We start from the raw sequence: 14,775 nt of genomic DNA, 5'->3' as shown, positions 1-14,775 counted from the left end.
CGCTTTGCTTATCTCCAACCTCTTCGCTTCGCTTCTCTTCGCTCCCAGTATGTCATCAGCCTTAGTGGGCGGTCAGTAAGATACGAGCGGAACCATTTCAAAAGTTCCCCATCGATACCTAATCGGTCCAGTTTTGCGATCGCGATGTCATGATTCAGCTTATCGAACGCAGCAGAAAGGTCTGTGTAGATCACATCCGTTTGGGTGTTCATACTTTCCGTGATGTACGAGGTTAGACACAGTAGATTCGTAGTTGTGGAGCGCCCAGTTACAAAGCCATGCTGTGTTGATGTGTTGCTTGCAGTGTGCACTGACGTAATCAATGATATCAAGTTCAAATAGCTTCTATACGGCGCAGAACGATGTAATTCCCCTGTAGTTATTAACATCGCGCTTGTGATCTTTTTTATGCACAGGAAACATTTCGGCTATTTTCCAACAGGAAGGGAATACTCCGAAAGCTGGAAAATCTTTTGAACTGGAAACTGGAGCCAGTAGCCATTCGATACTTCTTTTAATAAAAGAGGATGGCACCCACCAGGACCGGGCTTATATGAACCGTTGAGTTGGGATGCAGCAATCTAGCGAGTAGAATTCCATGGTCGACAAGATCGCTGCTTTGAGATCCGTGTACACAGCGTTGTAACGCGATGATAGTTCTAGACGTCGGACTTATTCCCTTTCTTATGAATAGGGAACATGATCGAATATTTCAACACCCAACCAGAGAGTAAATGATTTTATTCCAATCTTACATTAATTCCACGTACAGTTTGCTATAATTTGCGACAAATACGCAGATTGTATTAAGCAATCGGCAGGCCTTTGTATTAGGTACCCGGTCACGAGAAAATAAGAACTGTTTATAGTTTGTGTCAACATTGATTTTTTTTAACTTCCATTGAGGAATGAAATGCTGTATACTTCACAACCTTGGCTACCTTACAAAAAAATTCGGCCGAAGACGGGTATTGAACTAGGACGCTCCACGCTTAGCGCCTCTTGACTGACGCGCTAACCATCTGGGCTATATGCCATATAAGAGAAGCAGTGGCCAAAGACTATGGATGGATGTGGATGTGAGAATTATCAATCAATCTCAAGTAGAAGCGTGACAGGGACAGTAATGCGTGATACAAGTGGAATTGGCACCTTGCAAATTTGTGTCCTTTTCCGTCATTAAGCTAAATGGAATCGGGAAGATTGTGTGGGTCAAAGTTATATTGCTGTACACGATTCATATACTTGTTCCAGGAGGAGCCAATGAGAGTCGTTTAGTCAAAGTATTGATCGAAACCAAATAAACCGACAAAATGCAATGAGCTGGCAAACAAGTATGACATTCTCTGATCGGTTTGCATGTGATGTGATATTTGATACGAAATGCTTAATGCACTGGATGTCATAAAAATGTTTTAGGTAAAGAGGAGCTAACTACGGGACTTTCTGTGACGAACCGGGCGTCAATTCTGATATACTATTAGTAGCCCCTGAGTTCATAGAGGCTGCACACAACGACACTATGTCGTAAAGGCTTAAGGGAGGGGGTCTACTATCACGCTTCATCCAAAACAAGCGGAGCTGAAAAATTTCCGAAGTAATTAGACATCGGGATAAAAATAAGCCATATTCTGCGTTATATGATTGTGATCTATTGTTGTTTCTTTCCGAAGGTAGTCATGATCTAACATTACGAATTTACGACTTAGAAAATCTTTGAATCTGTCTTCGGACAGCAGCTGATTCGGATTCATATTTCGGACGTTATGAATCAAACTTCGGACAACCAATCACACTAGGGGTATTCACTTAACTGCGTAGGTTGCTGCGTATTTAATTACACAGGGGAACAAAATTTAATCTTTTGCGGGTCCTCAGCACCAATTGATGTATCTTCAGTAGATTTTGGCTCGCTGAATCCGAATCTGTCCTCAGATATGTTCTAACACGTCCAAATTTTGAGATATAGCTAGATTAGTACCGCTAATTTGAAGAAATTGGCATTTTTCGAAGGACTTTCATGTAGTATAAAAACATAATTTTAGGTCAATCAATACCCGAAACGGTTTAAGCACATCTGATCTAATGAATTTTCTTCAGATTTGCACGTTACAATTGTATTCTATTCGGTTTTCCTTGAATTTAAGTTCACTGAATTTAATTTAAAAACATTCCATGCAAGTCCGTTTCAAAAACTTGCATGCAAACGCCATCACCACCAGTTCGAAGCCACCAAAAATTCAACAACATGCGGCCAGAGGAATTGTATTGACTGAACTGAAATATTGAATGTAGTAAAGAGATACTAGTCCAGGGCTGCCCAACGTACGGCCCGCGGGCCGGATGCGGCCCTCGTCTTTATTTTCTGTGGCCCGCGCAGCGTGGTAGAAAATACTTTATAACCGGCCCACAAGCTTATCTTATCAAGCTATCTCTAAAGAATACTCTCTCGCAATCGATGGAAATACTAATGTTGAAAACATGGTGCAAGAAGCTGTGGGGTTTGATGAGGGGATTTGATGATCGTTGGAGGAATTGGCAGCTTTGATCCCAATTAGTGGAATGACTACTGGAAAAGACCTAAGAGGAGCTGTTAAGACCTGTATGAAGGGGCTTGACACTCATCTAAAAACTTAAGTGACCTTACAACTGATGGGCCGGCACTGACAATGACGGAAAAGAACACTGGCATTTTGACACTTCTAAGAAAGGAGAAGTTATACTTCCCCGCACATTGCATTATTCACCATGAGAATCTATGGGCGAAAACGATTAATATTCCTGAACTACTGACGCTCGTCATTAAGTTAATAAACTTTATCAACGAGAGGAATCCTCAACCACCAATTTTGAATGACGTTGACGGAAATGGAAGCGGAATACGGAGATTTGTTGTATTATTGCAAAGCTCGATTTGATTGGTTTAATCACCGTTGCTCAATATGGGGTTGAGCTTCACCGAAAAATATCAATAAATTAACCCCATATTGCAAAGCTCGTTGTCTGAAGCGTAGAACCTTGAGGCTTGAGAGAGTTTATTCTCTTGGAAACTAATTCGCACTATTTTTAAAAGATAAAGAAACGCTAATGCTCGAACTGAATGATCTTGAATGAACGAGTGACTTAGCTTTTCTGTTAGATATTACTAAACAGCTCAATGACTTGAATAAAGCTGCAAGGGACGGATCAACACGTCGAACTTTTACTATCCAACATTAAAGCTTTTGAAAAGAAATTGCCACAAAACATTTTGGCACAGTTTGTTGCTGAAAACTGGTACATTTCCCTCATCTTGTTGATTTTATAGACATATCTCATCTCAGCACATTTCAAGAATAAAAGCAGTAGAAAACTTCGAATCCTGTTTGCGAATTTTGGTCATCGATTGTAAAAACAATATGCGTTGATTATACGAGAGTAGGCAACACTTTCATGTTTCTCAATGAAATTTCATTTTGCAAAATGAATTTTTGAATGCAATTCAATAGAGTTTTGTTTTTTTTTCTGAAGATTTTTTGCCTTCTAGAAGAAAAAAAAACTCAAAGTTTGAAAATATACCAAAACAATTTGTTTTACTATTTTTTGGCCCGCCAACAGTTTCTGATTTTGAAAATAGGCCCGTGGCTTGACAAGGTTGGGCAGGCCTGAACTAGTCAGTTTGTAAATGTATGTTTCATTCGACTTTTAATAAAATATCATCTTTTTTTTCATTTTATGCTCAACATTTCTCCTCCTCCCAAAATGTTAACCTGCTCGAGTCTGGTTGTTTTTTTTTTTTTGATCGTTCAACTTCCAACAACCACACGTAGGGGAAGTGGGGGTAGCACGCCCATAGGGGTTAAAACGCGCCACCCCTGAATAAGGTTAAATATCCCCATTTTGATTATTTTCAATAGTCTATACGATAAAGCAATGAAAAATATTGCCATTGGATACATATATTTCATGATTTTTCTCTAGTTATACATGAAAAACTCGAAAAAACGATTTTTGCGTGTTTTGATGCAATTCTAGCTCGGTGGAATTTAGTCTTTCTGTCGCTGTTATACATTGATAAATTAATAATTGAGCCATGAGCCATGCTGCTTACTCGTGTTCTTTATGTTCCACACGAAATCGTCGTCAATAATGGTTTTAAAACGATTTTATGGGCCTTCAAACTTCTGAGGTCGGTGTGGGGCATTACGCCCATGCTCATTTCGTATGACCGAAACATGCGCGTTTTAACCCATCCACTGGCGCATCTCACCCCGCATGGTTTCAAAATCATTTTTTTTCGGGTGCTTTTTAAAAATCAAATTTCTGTGCAATAGAATGGACAATTAGATATCTGTTATCGGTAGTCAGTCGCAGATATGCTGTTCATCAGTATGCGCTGATGAAAACTGGCTGAAATGGTGGTTTTCATTGATAAAAATGGCATTTTCCTTAACGTGGGCGTCCTACCCCCAGTTCCCCTAATCTGTTATCATGTTGCAATTGTGTTGCGCTAGAATATAGTGCGAACATGGTGATCCAGAAAGTTCCTTTCTTTTAATCAACAAGGAAACAGATCGGATTGCAATTTGAACAAATTCAAATCCTCTACCAGATCCCCTAACAGAGCAATCAAGCCACATTGAGTAATAAAATACAGTCCAACACTCGGAAAATAAGTTGAAACTTAAACATTTCGTAACTTTATCGTAAATTTTCTCATTCATGACGTTGTTTTGTCAAATTAGAGAAATATTAGAGTGCAGAATTGGCGGATCATCGAACCATATGCTCGGGTAACTGTAACATGTTGAAAGGCACACAAGTGGAGCGGAGCCCAAGTTTTTTTCCTGGCGCATAACTTTGCGTCTTAGCACATTACAAAGCTTGATAGAACTAGTGAACTTTTTCCCGTTTCACTGTTATGGTCCAATGCACCGAATGAACACAATGACGTTTGAGACGGGCGCTGTTTACTAACTAAAAATGAACACTTGCATGAACTCGATGAATGAAAAAGTATTCATTCTTAGTAAACAGCGCCCGTCTCAAACGTCAATGATGAACTCGGTGCATTGGACCATAAACTGACCATAGATAAAAGAAATTGCATTGGGATTATTGCAACATCCACGCAGCATTTTCAACGCGAACCAAATAAAAAGTTTCCCACGCACGAGTAGGTTGTTTTCCGGTTTCTGTTGCGTAGCCGTCAACGTCGCTTCAGCTTGTATGCAATCATACACAAGAACGATCGAATGCAACTTATCGATTCGTTGATTGATTTTGCAAATTGATAGTTTTGCGGCCAAATTTTTATCATAGGAATATTGGAATGATAAATAGCAGAAAAAATCAAAATATATTGAACTGCGTATAGTTCTCGTACTAGCTTTATTCGAATAAACAAAATAAAGGAACTTCAATTGACAGTAGATACACCATGTCGCTTGAGCAATTATTGAAAATTCATCGCGCAAGAAGAAATATAATATCATATTTACATATTATTATTCAAAACATATTATTCTTTTGCTTGGACACAATATTATGTTGAATTCTTGTTACTTTCCTCTCAAAACCGTTCACAGAAAATAACCAGGCTTGTATACAAGTCTTCGAACATGGCTTGCATAAAACATATTTTTAAATAACTTTCACTTACTAAAATTGTAGATAAATCACACTTATTATGTTTAACTTGCTCAAAATGCATCACATTTCGAAAGATTAGATGTTTGTGATCCATTTTGGACCTTGATTGACTATTAATTCTTTTTATAGGGTTAACGATGGCTGTTTCAAAATGCTCAAAATCATTGATTTTACGACATTTATTGAGGTATATTTCAAAATCTCGACGTGTTAGAGCAAATCTGAAGTCAGATTCGGATTCAGCGAACCAAAATCTACTAGGAACACATTATTTGGTGTTAGGGCAAAATCTTGTTGAGCTGTGTTATAGAAATGTTTCACGCACAATAACAAGGGACAAATTTCAAATCGCCTATGAAACGTTTCTATAAACAGATACGCAAAAACCTACGCCGTTTAGTGAATACCCCTACTGTATCAAGAAGATAAATTGCAAACAATTTCAACTAGATTAGTTCAGAGAGACTTTCAATTGTGTTGTTGTACTGAATTATCATGAATTACTATAATGCGACTATATTAAAATAAGCTAGAGTTGCGAGTTCTCCTCCCAGCTTGTTGAAACATTTCGCTGAAATATTTCGGAAAATTTCTCATGCAAATTGAAGTGCCCGAAGTTTGAATATGTCCGAAATATGATTATACACGGTATTCTTCTAGACCAAATATGGGCTTTGCGTGTGAATGAACAATTTAGAAACATTTTCGAGAAAAAAATTTGACCTATAGTCAGCATTAGCCAGCAAATAAGTTCTTGTTTCTGGGTAAATCATAAATCACGATGAATGTTAATGTGACATTATGCAAACAAAAGAAAAATGCATTTTTTAATACCCTCGAAAAACCTGAGACAGGACAGAAAGAATCTCTGCGCCCAATGGATCCCGTTTGTATCCAAATCGGATTATTTGAAGCAAAATTAGATTTACCTGAATTTTGTCAAATTGTTGCCTTTCCTTACCTTTTTATCAAACTCTTGAACTTAACATACTTGACTTTTCTGGGCATAACAAATAACTAGCCCAGACCAGGTCTGGTCTCGAAATCAGTCACCTTCAGCATGATCTGCTTTGTAGTAATACATATTTCCGCTGAGCTTAAAAGAAGACCTGGATGCACATTGCAGCGTTATAATACATATCTGTAATGTACTTTTCAGATTCTCAATTCTTGAAAGTTATGCAAAACTTCTATCATATTTCTGAGAACAGGAGATCAAATTTCACTGACACTGACTAAATCTGACACCTAGCATTTTCCTTTTCGTTCCTGAATTCTCGATTCGAATTGCAAATTTTTACTCAGAATCCCACACTTTTTAAATATTTTCTTGAACTAATAAAAAAATCCTAATTTTAAAATCCACTCGGAAATTAAAAAGTTCTTCTCCTTCTTCGATGTTTCCAAGCCAAATTGTTATATTTTCATTGCTAGAACGATGAAACTCTTATGTTCTGGAAAATCAATAAGAAAACCTAGACCGGACCGAGAATCGAACCCATAGTCTTCCATCAGAAAACTTAGTGTTTCGGGAACTTTTTTTTTTGTGAACATCTTCATCTTTTAACGAGACGAGCCAGCCTCGGGCTGAAAGTCTCGATAATAAAGACAAAAAAAAATCTTCATCTTCTTCAAACATCTTCATTTTTATCGTTTCTTATCGTTTTCTAGGAAGTGCCTAGAATTTAACTTTGTATTAGTAACGCATCCGTGTTATTACACTTTTTAATATGACAATTATTAATGTAAAAAATAGCTAAGTCGAACAACGTAAATCCTCGAACGTTGATTCGTCGGAAGCCCAAAATTATTTTTTGAATATTCAATCGGTTTGGTAGAGGCCAAGCAAAAATTGATTACCAACATTACCCACATTATTAGATTTTCTAGGAAGAGAGAAGCTCCGAGTAGAGTGAACAGACAGATGATAGTGATATAACTGCTGAAGAAATTTTTGGGAGTACTCTTGGGGCTACTCTTCGAGGAATTCAAGAAAAACATTTTTTAAAAACCTGTAGAAACCGCCGAAAGAACGCTAGGAGAAATTTTTGAATGAACTCTCTGTTTCTTCACTCTCCAATGGTTCTACATTACACCTACAACATGCTTTTTTTTATATTAGTATTATTTTGACATTTCCGCAGTTATGAATTGAATGTCTTTCCCTGTTCTTGTTGCAAGCATATTAATGTGACCAGACGCGTTTCACGGAACGCTGCATTTTTCAACTTCGGTTTTCAAATTTATTCCAATCTATACAGCCTTACAAATATTTTTAATAGGTTTTTTGGGCCGAAATCTATGAGAAATGCCTGTGTTGAACTTAATCCAAGAATTAAAAAAAAACACATATAAAATGCATTTTTGGGGGATTCGTTTTCAAGCCAGTGATGAAATCCAGATAGGCGTCCCGCGTTTCGCAGGACGTTTGCTGGTCACATTAATGTATATGTATCTTTCATTGCAAGCATAATACATATTACTCAGTGGGAGTCAACAATGTTTCCCATCCGGAAATCGAATTAGCCATCTCCAAATCAGTAATCATACGCCTCTGCATGCAAGGCTTGGAAACCCACTAGATGTACTGCTGGAGGAAACTCTGAATGATTTCCTGGAGAATTCTTGGAATAAATCCTCAGAAAAATCGTAAAGGAACTCCCGATGAAAATCCTGGAGGACTACCTGGAAGAATGTTTGGTGAAATTTCTGGAGGACGTCATTACGAGCTCCTGCAGTTATGTTTGGAGAAACTCCTGAAAAATGCATGAGGAAATTTTGAGAAGACTTCTTTGAGGAGAGCGGAATTACTGGATAAATTATGATAGAATGCCCACAAAAGATTCTTGAGGAATGGATCGTATGATAACTCATTAAGATCAAAGTCAATGAAAAATTAAGCATGATAAAGCGTTTTTGCATTCAGTTAAACAATTTAGCGCCCTAGCAATGTCTCCTTTTATATTCAAACCTTCAGGTCACACGAAGTATTTAAGTTTGACAAACAGTTTTGTTCTATCCCTAGTTTTTTTTTCCTTTCTTGTACACTAAATGTATGTTCACTCCGCAACCGAACATTTCATAGAAAGCCAGGATACTCTTACTGATATATTTACACACCAATCGACGGGGAACATTGTCCCAGTGTAATTAGTTAAATCGGTCATAGCATTTTTAACTTATTGCCGAATCGGCTCAGGAATCTCTCGTAAGAAAAGAAAAACAGAAAATTTAAAACAATAATAGTGGTTAACCTTAGCAGAAATATGTTTGTCTTATTATTACATTTCATAATACAGGAGAAAGACATCATCGCCGGATATCATATGGGTATTTTTATATGAATAAATTAAGCACTTCGCCTACGGTACAGCCAGAGTCTAACAAATGTACCCAAAAATCATAGACCTGTCATCCAGCGTTTCCTCGATGGAAGTGAACTAATTTCCACCGCACATTGCTAATTCCCATCCCATCGTGTTCTGAGTACTTACAACTTTCATATTGCTGATCGACGGCAGCACCCGCTTGGTGTCGCTCTGCTTCTTCTCGAAAATCTCGTTGATGACATTGCCCAGGTACTCGGTGGCGGCCCCGGCAATCGCCTGCCCGGCCGCATCGAACAGCTGTCTGCCGGCCCCTCCCAGGAGGCCCTACAAAACAACAAACAAGTGAAGTGCCCCAATTAGAAACCCTCAACGCCGGAGAGCAAATGAAATCATTTGCCGCCACTTGAAAAACTGTCGTGACAAGAGTACCTTCAACTCATCCATGTTTGCACGGTACTGTGGTGGGCCGCAATCACCAGCCGCGAGTTAGTTTCCTAGAGGGGTATCAGGTGGCACAGCTACAAATAAACGCTTGGATTAGGTGTGAATTGGACTTGGGAGCGTGAGGAGACTCACGCTTGAATAAGTTGCCCAGCACGAAGATACATTCTTGCTGGATTCCACACGATTCTCGGCAGCAGCGAAGTTCAAGTTCGGCGTTCGCAAACGTTTGCAAACAGGTTTGGACTGTTGCGACTACCGGCAATAACTATGCGATGATTGTGTTTTATATTTGTCATAAAAAGGTGGTTCAGCGGTATCTATTTGAATATACATCTCTGAATGTAGTCTGCGTTCTAATGATGTTAGTCTGTTCTGTTGTGCTGGGCCAGTACTACTGGCTCACTCTTGCACGAGATAGATAAATAAACGATTCATGTATAACAACTTAGCTCTAACTGATACATTAGAGAGGTACTTTATTAATGTGTAACCTTCAATGATCACCCGATCTATCGTATTGCGTTACTACATTGATATAACAGATAATTAATATTCTATCAGTGATGTGAGCTACCTAAAACATAGATGCTGTAAATAAACAAGCTTTAGTTCGCAAAGTTTGTCGGAACTATTTCAACAATTTTGCTTGATTTATGAGTTTATGTGACCCACATTTAAAGCTACTTTGTAAATCTTTGTTCCGGTATTGATCTATGAATCGTAACCAGAGCCAAGCATGTTTAAAATACTGACTCATAAAAGACAACGTTTTCGCATGGAAATTCCTCTGTTTACACAAACTACCGCGACACGTGTGCGTGGGACGTTGCGGCCAGACCCCATCCCATTTGTCGTCACGCGATCCATTTTTGGAGAAGAGTAAACCAGTAAATCTGGCAGATTTTTTTTCTTATTTCTTGACATTGACCAAAAAATAAATAAATCAAGCCAGATCTCATCACCCAACCGGCGAATGTTAGATTTTCTAACAATTCTGTATAAGAATCTACCAAAACCTGTATAAGAATTGGGCATATGCGAAATTGTTAGATTCTTATACAAAAAATGTAAGAAAACCTTACAAAATTGTTAGATTCTTATACAATATCTAACAATTTCGCATATGCCCAATTCTTATACAGGTTTTGGTAGATTCTTATACAGAATTGTTAGAAAATCTAACAACCGCCGGTTGGGTGATTGTAGTCTGGAAGTGCACATCTGACGTTGTGAGAACATGGCAAGCATCCAAAACATTCCATATACCGGGCACTCGCAAAGACGTTCGATGCACAAAGAAAATCGATGACCTAGTAACGGTTTTCAGTTGAACAAGACATAGAGGCGACATGTTATGACCCTGGATAGATGGCACACCTAGCAAACTGATGCTAAGATATAATTAATCTGCACCCTTTGGATGCATTCAATATTCAGGAAATATTAGTGGTCAGTAGATTAAGCACATACAAATCCACTCTAATTATTTTCACTTAAAACATATGCAGATACGAAAATCCAATGAAATTTTCAATAAAAAAATAAAATGATACGCAAATTATTAACGTCAAGTCTATCTGAGATTTTGAAGATGATCATTTTAGCGGAGAATAGCGGAAATTTCCACTTTTCAAGATTTTTTTTGGTCTAGATAAAGACGAACAGTGCGTAATTTCTGTGACATATTTGCGAAGTTAACGTAGGACTTGAATTGGCCATGCCTATAAAGAAACACAACATATTCAAATCTACCACATAATCTAGTTTGGATAAATGATTGACTATATCAGCCCAAACATTATTATTACAATTTTCGTAATCAATTAGGATTAAGGTGAAGGTGGGTTGAGTACCAAAACAAAGCTTTGAAAGTATTGGTACAATAAATCATATGTCATATACTGTAGTAGTATTGGTGTCGTATTTATAAATACAAAGAATATTAGTAGGGTGGTTCAAAAAAACTACCCAGCTCCACCACGCTCAATCGATTCCTTCCCATGCTCCGAGTGTATTCCAAAAGCCAATTTGAACAAAAACTGATTGGCACAAGCCGGTTCAAGTTAGTATGAAAGCTAGTATGGGAAACTAAACCTTTCATTACACTGACTACAGCGCTTCTCCTCCAAACACTGGCGAAAAGAGTACCCACATAGCTGAATTAAAACCGCACCTTGGGAAAGATCCATTGATTACGTAGCGCAAAAAATAGCATTTTATACCCCGCTCACTCCTTGGCTCACTCCCATGTCACACTTTTTGTATGAAGTATCTGCTCCTGGTGCGATAGATATCACAGACAAATTCTGGCTATTTTGTTGAATTACACGTTTCACTGATGCTTTCTGAGAAGCCTAATTATCATGCTAAGGATTGGCAACCTCGAATAAAATCGACTCACAACTATCGGAACGACAATTCAATATGCATTGTCTATGGAGTCAAAGCTCTTGAATATTTCATCCAATCATATGGTCTCCCCCCTCGCCAGGGCCCAATGACGAAGCGCCACAATCAGAATAATGTAAAATTCAACCTCGCCATATCAACTGTCATACAAACCTGAAACGACCTGTGCACTGTAAGCCCCTATTCAAACCAGCCCAAACCATCGGAAGACACCCAGAATATGAAACATATTCGACTGAGCGTGGCGGAGCAAAATAATTTTTGAGCCACCCTAAATATTAGTTTGCTGCTGCCGCTGCCGGTGTTTACATTCGCTCCGCGATCAGTTTTTAGTGTTTTTTTTATCAAATATAGCAGTTTATATTAAGTTTTCGTTTCAAACAAGTGACTGATTTCAATAAGTGATGTTTAATTGGCATTCCATCAACATTTCGGGCTGCTCTTGTGCGGAGAAGTGTGTGAAAACTTGATTTTTATAATGCCCTTTGAGAGGAAGTGAAGTGCAGTGATAAGCCCACCAAATCGCAAACGGCTATTAAATTGGCACGAAGCTGCTGATTGATTCTATAATTCGAGCCGAAATGCATAGGACTCTTTGAAGAAACATGTTAATTATCACTGGAAGTAAATGAATATGCTGTGAGCAGGTTAGTAATTTGAATATTAAACTTTTGTTCGATGCTGTTCGATGCATTCGAATGTTGGTGGGAGAGGAGTGCGTTAGGTATGGTAACGACCCGTGGAAGGTCCGGTGCCATATTGACGGCCATCGTGGTACTCTTCCAACTATGTCCTTAATGTCAAATTTTATTATCTAATGTCGAATTTTGTTGTCATTGATAAAAATATGTAAATAAAAGATTGTCGGAAAGTTTTTGATTACTCTTGGTTTGACGTGGTTTTCTGTGACGGTCGATGAAAAGGTGATGCCAACGAACAAACAGCAAATAAAGTCGCATTTGCGTCCATTAAAAATCTAAATCGCATTGCATATCAAACTTTATCAGATTATTGTCGAAAATGTTGTATTGAATGAATCGTATACGAAATTTTTCACCGTAGAGGAAATCAATCGTAATTGTTTGAATAAAAATTCCTAATAACGTAACTCGTAATTCCTTGCAATATCCTATTTCAGTCCGAATGATGTCATGTCTATGTGAATCGTTATACAATTGAAACCACTTCAGTCTAAATGGCTTGTAGAAGTTTCAAGCGGTTGTAAAGGTATAAATTGTGTAGTTTATGTTGGACAAAAATCCGATCAATTTCAAGATGTGCGGTGGTAGAATATTCGCCTGCATTTTTTTTTATATTGTCATGTTTAATCGTCGGAAAAATAGTAAAATAAAACTCGTAGGTACCTATATCGCCTCCACTTTGGTGCGTATATAGCCATAATCTGTGCATTATATACGGCTAAGTTGATTTTTATATATTAACCTATATCAAAAGTTAGAGGTACCAAAAATGTTGACTGGGAGTATACAAAGCTGACGTATATCAAAAGGACGGAGTTTTTTTCTTATATCGTCTGTTCGAAGCTATTTTGACAGCTTCGTTTTTTTGGCCCAGTTGCTCAGATTAGCGAAGACCAAGAGCGAAGTTTTTAAGTTCAAAATATTGGATATGTGTGACAAACTATTTGAGATTGATCGGTCAACGTGAAGCTGGAGCTAACCGCAGAGGTCAGCAATGGACACAATCTTCAAAGAGGCGGACGTTCGGCTAGAACTGTTCTGATATAAACAAAACCACCCAACGAACAATTCTAGCTGATTAAGCTATTTTTTTAGCTGAAGAAAAGTATTAATGGCTACTGAATGTTCTGCAAATGGAGTCTGGGTCAGTTGGCATAAAGACTATTTGGTATATCTGTCATTTGGCATAATTTTGAACTGCAGCAAAAGAGTTGGTCGTTTGGCATATCGGACAATTGGCAGTTTCCAAATTAAACTGTGAAAGAGAGAGAGTTATACGATGTATTTTTCACATGGATAAAGTAGATCGAGGATACGTTCAGATAAGTCAGATTGAAAGATTTTTTGAAAGGACAACCAAACGAAACGGCAAAACTGCTTTCGAGCATTTATTTTTAAACTTTATTTCTGTGATTTTTTTTTATATATTATGTAAGTTCATCACGGCAATAAAATAGACGGGAATAAAATCGACCCCATCTTGCGGTCCTTAGCTCTTACCCAGCTACTCCTATCCCTACCTCCCCGTGGTGCTGGCCGGGATACGAGCAATCAGGTGGGAACTATGGTCATATGCTAACATGGAAGGGGGGGTTTGCTCCTCTCCGGAGGTGCAAATCTTATTGAGCGTCTGTTCTCCATGTCAAAGGCGGCTGATCATCGTCCGAGTGCCAGCGAGGGACTCTAAGTGAAACTGTGCACCATGGTCCACCGGAAATAAGGAGGAATGGTCCTCCGGAAATTTAGGGGGTTTGGTGTCAGGCCCTGCAAGCCAGCCAAAAAAACAAAACTCACGCAACGAACAATCAACAAGAGAGTACGGACCGGAACCATCGGCGAAGACCACTGCGACGAAAAGGGACTAGCGATTGAAAACTCGGTTCGTGGAACTACATATCTCTCAAATTCATCGGGAGCACACGCATACTCGCCGATATGCTCAAGGACCGTGGATTCGGCATCGTAGCGCTGCATGAGGTTTGTTGGAAAGAATCAATGGTGCAAACGTTTGGAGGTAATCATACCATCTACCAGAGTTGCGGCAACACACACGAGCTGGGAACAGCTTTCATAGTGATGGGCGATATGCAAAGGCGCGTGATTGGGTGGTGGCCGATCAAAGAGAGAATGTGCAGGTTGAGGATCAAAGACCGGTTCTTCAACTTCAGCATAATCAACGTCCATAGCCCACACTCCGTAAGCACTGATGATAATAAGGACGCATTCTACGCGCAGCTGGAACGTGAGTACGACAGCTTGCA

At 38.6% G+C, this 14,775-nt stretch overlaps 1 protein-coding gene across 7 annotated transcripts in view; it reads right to left on the bottom strand.

The window, feature by feature from the left end:
* Positions 1-14,775, bottom strand: part of LOC134223374 (calpain-A-like) — a 128,323-nt gene that overhangs the window by 89,398 nt on the left and 24,150 nt on the right. For 3 of the 7 annotated variants that reach the window (XM_062702515.1, XM_062702517.1, XM_062702519.1), the window contains exons 2-3: positions 9,390-9,478; positions 9,126-9,284 (exon numbers count right to left, since the gene is read on the bottom strand). The exons of the other annotated variants lie outside the window; for them this stretch is intronic. In XM_062702515.1, the coding sequence (XP_062558499.1) occupies positions 9,126-9,284; positions 9,390-9,404 (174 nt within the window). In that variant the 5' untranslated portion in view covers positions 9,405-9,478. The remainder of the gene's footprint in view (positions 1-9,125; positions 9,285-9,389; positions 9,479-14,775) is intronic. 7 annotated transcript variants of the gene reach the window in all.

The sequence above is a fragment of the Armigeres subalbatus genome, chromosome 3 (assembly GCF_024139115.2).
Source record: "Armigeres subalbatus isolate Guangzhou_Male chromosome 3, GZ_Asu_2, whole genome shotgun sequence".
Lineage (NCBI taxonomy): Eukaryota > Metazoa > Arthropoda > Insecta > Diptera > Culicidae > Armigeres > Armigeres subalbatus.
Note: the sequence above shows the minus strand (reverse complement) of the source record. Positions and strands in the feature narration are given on the sequence as shown.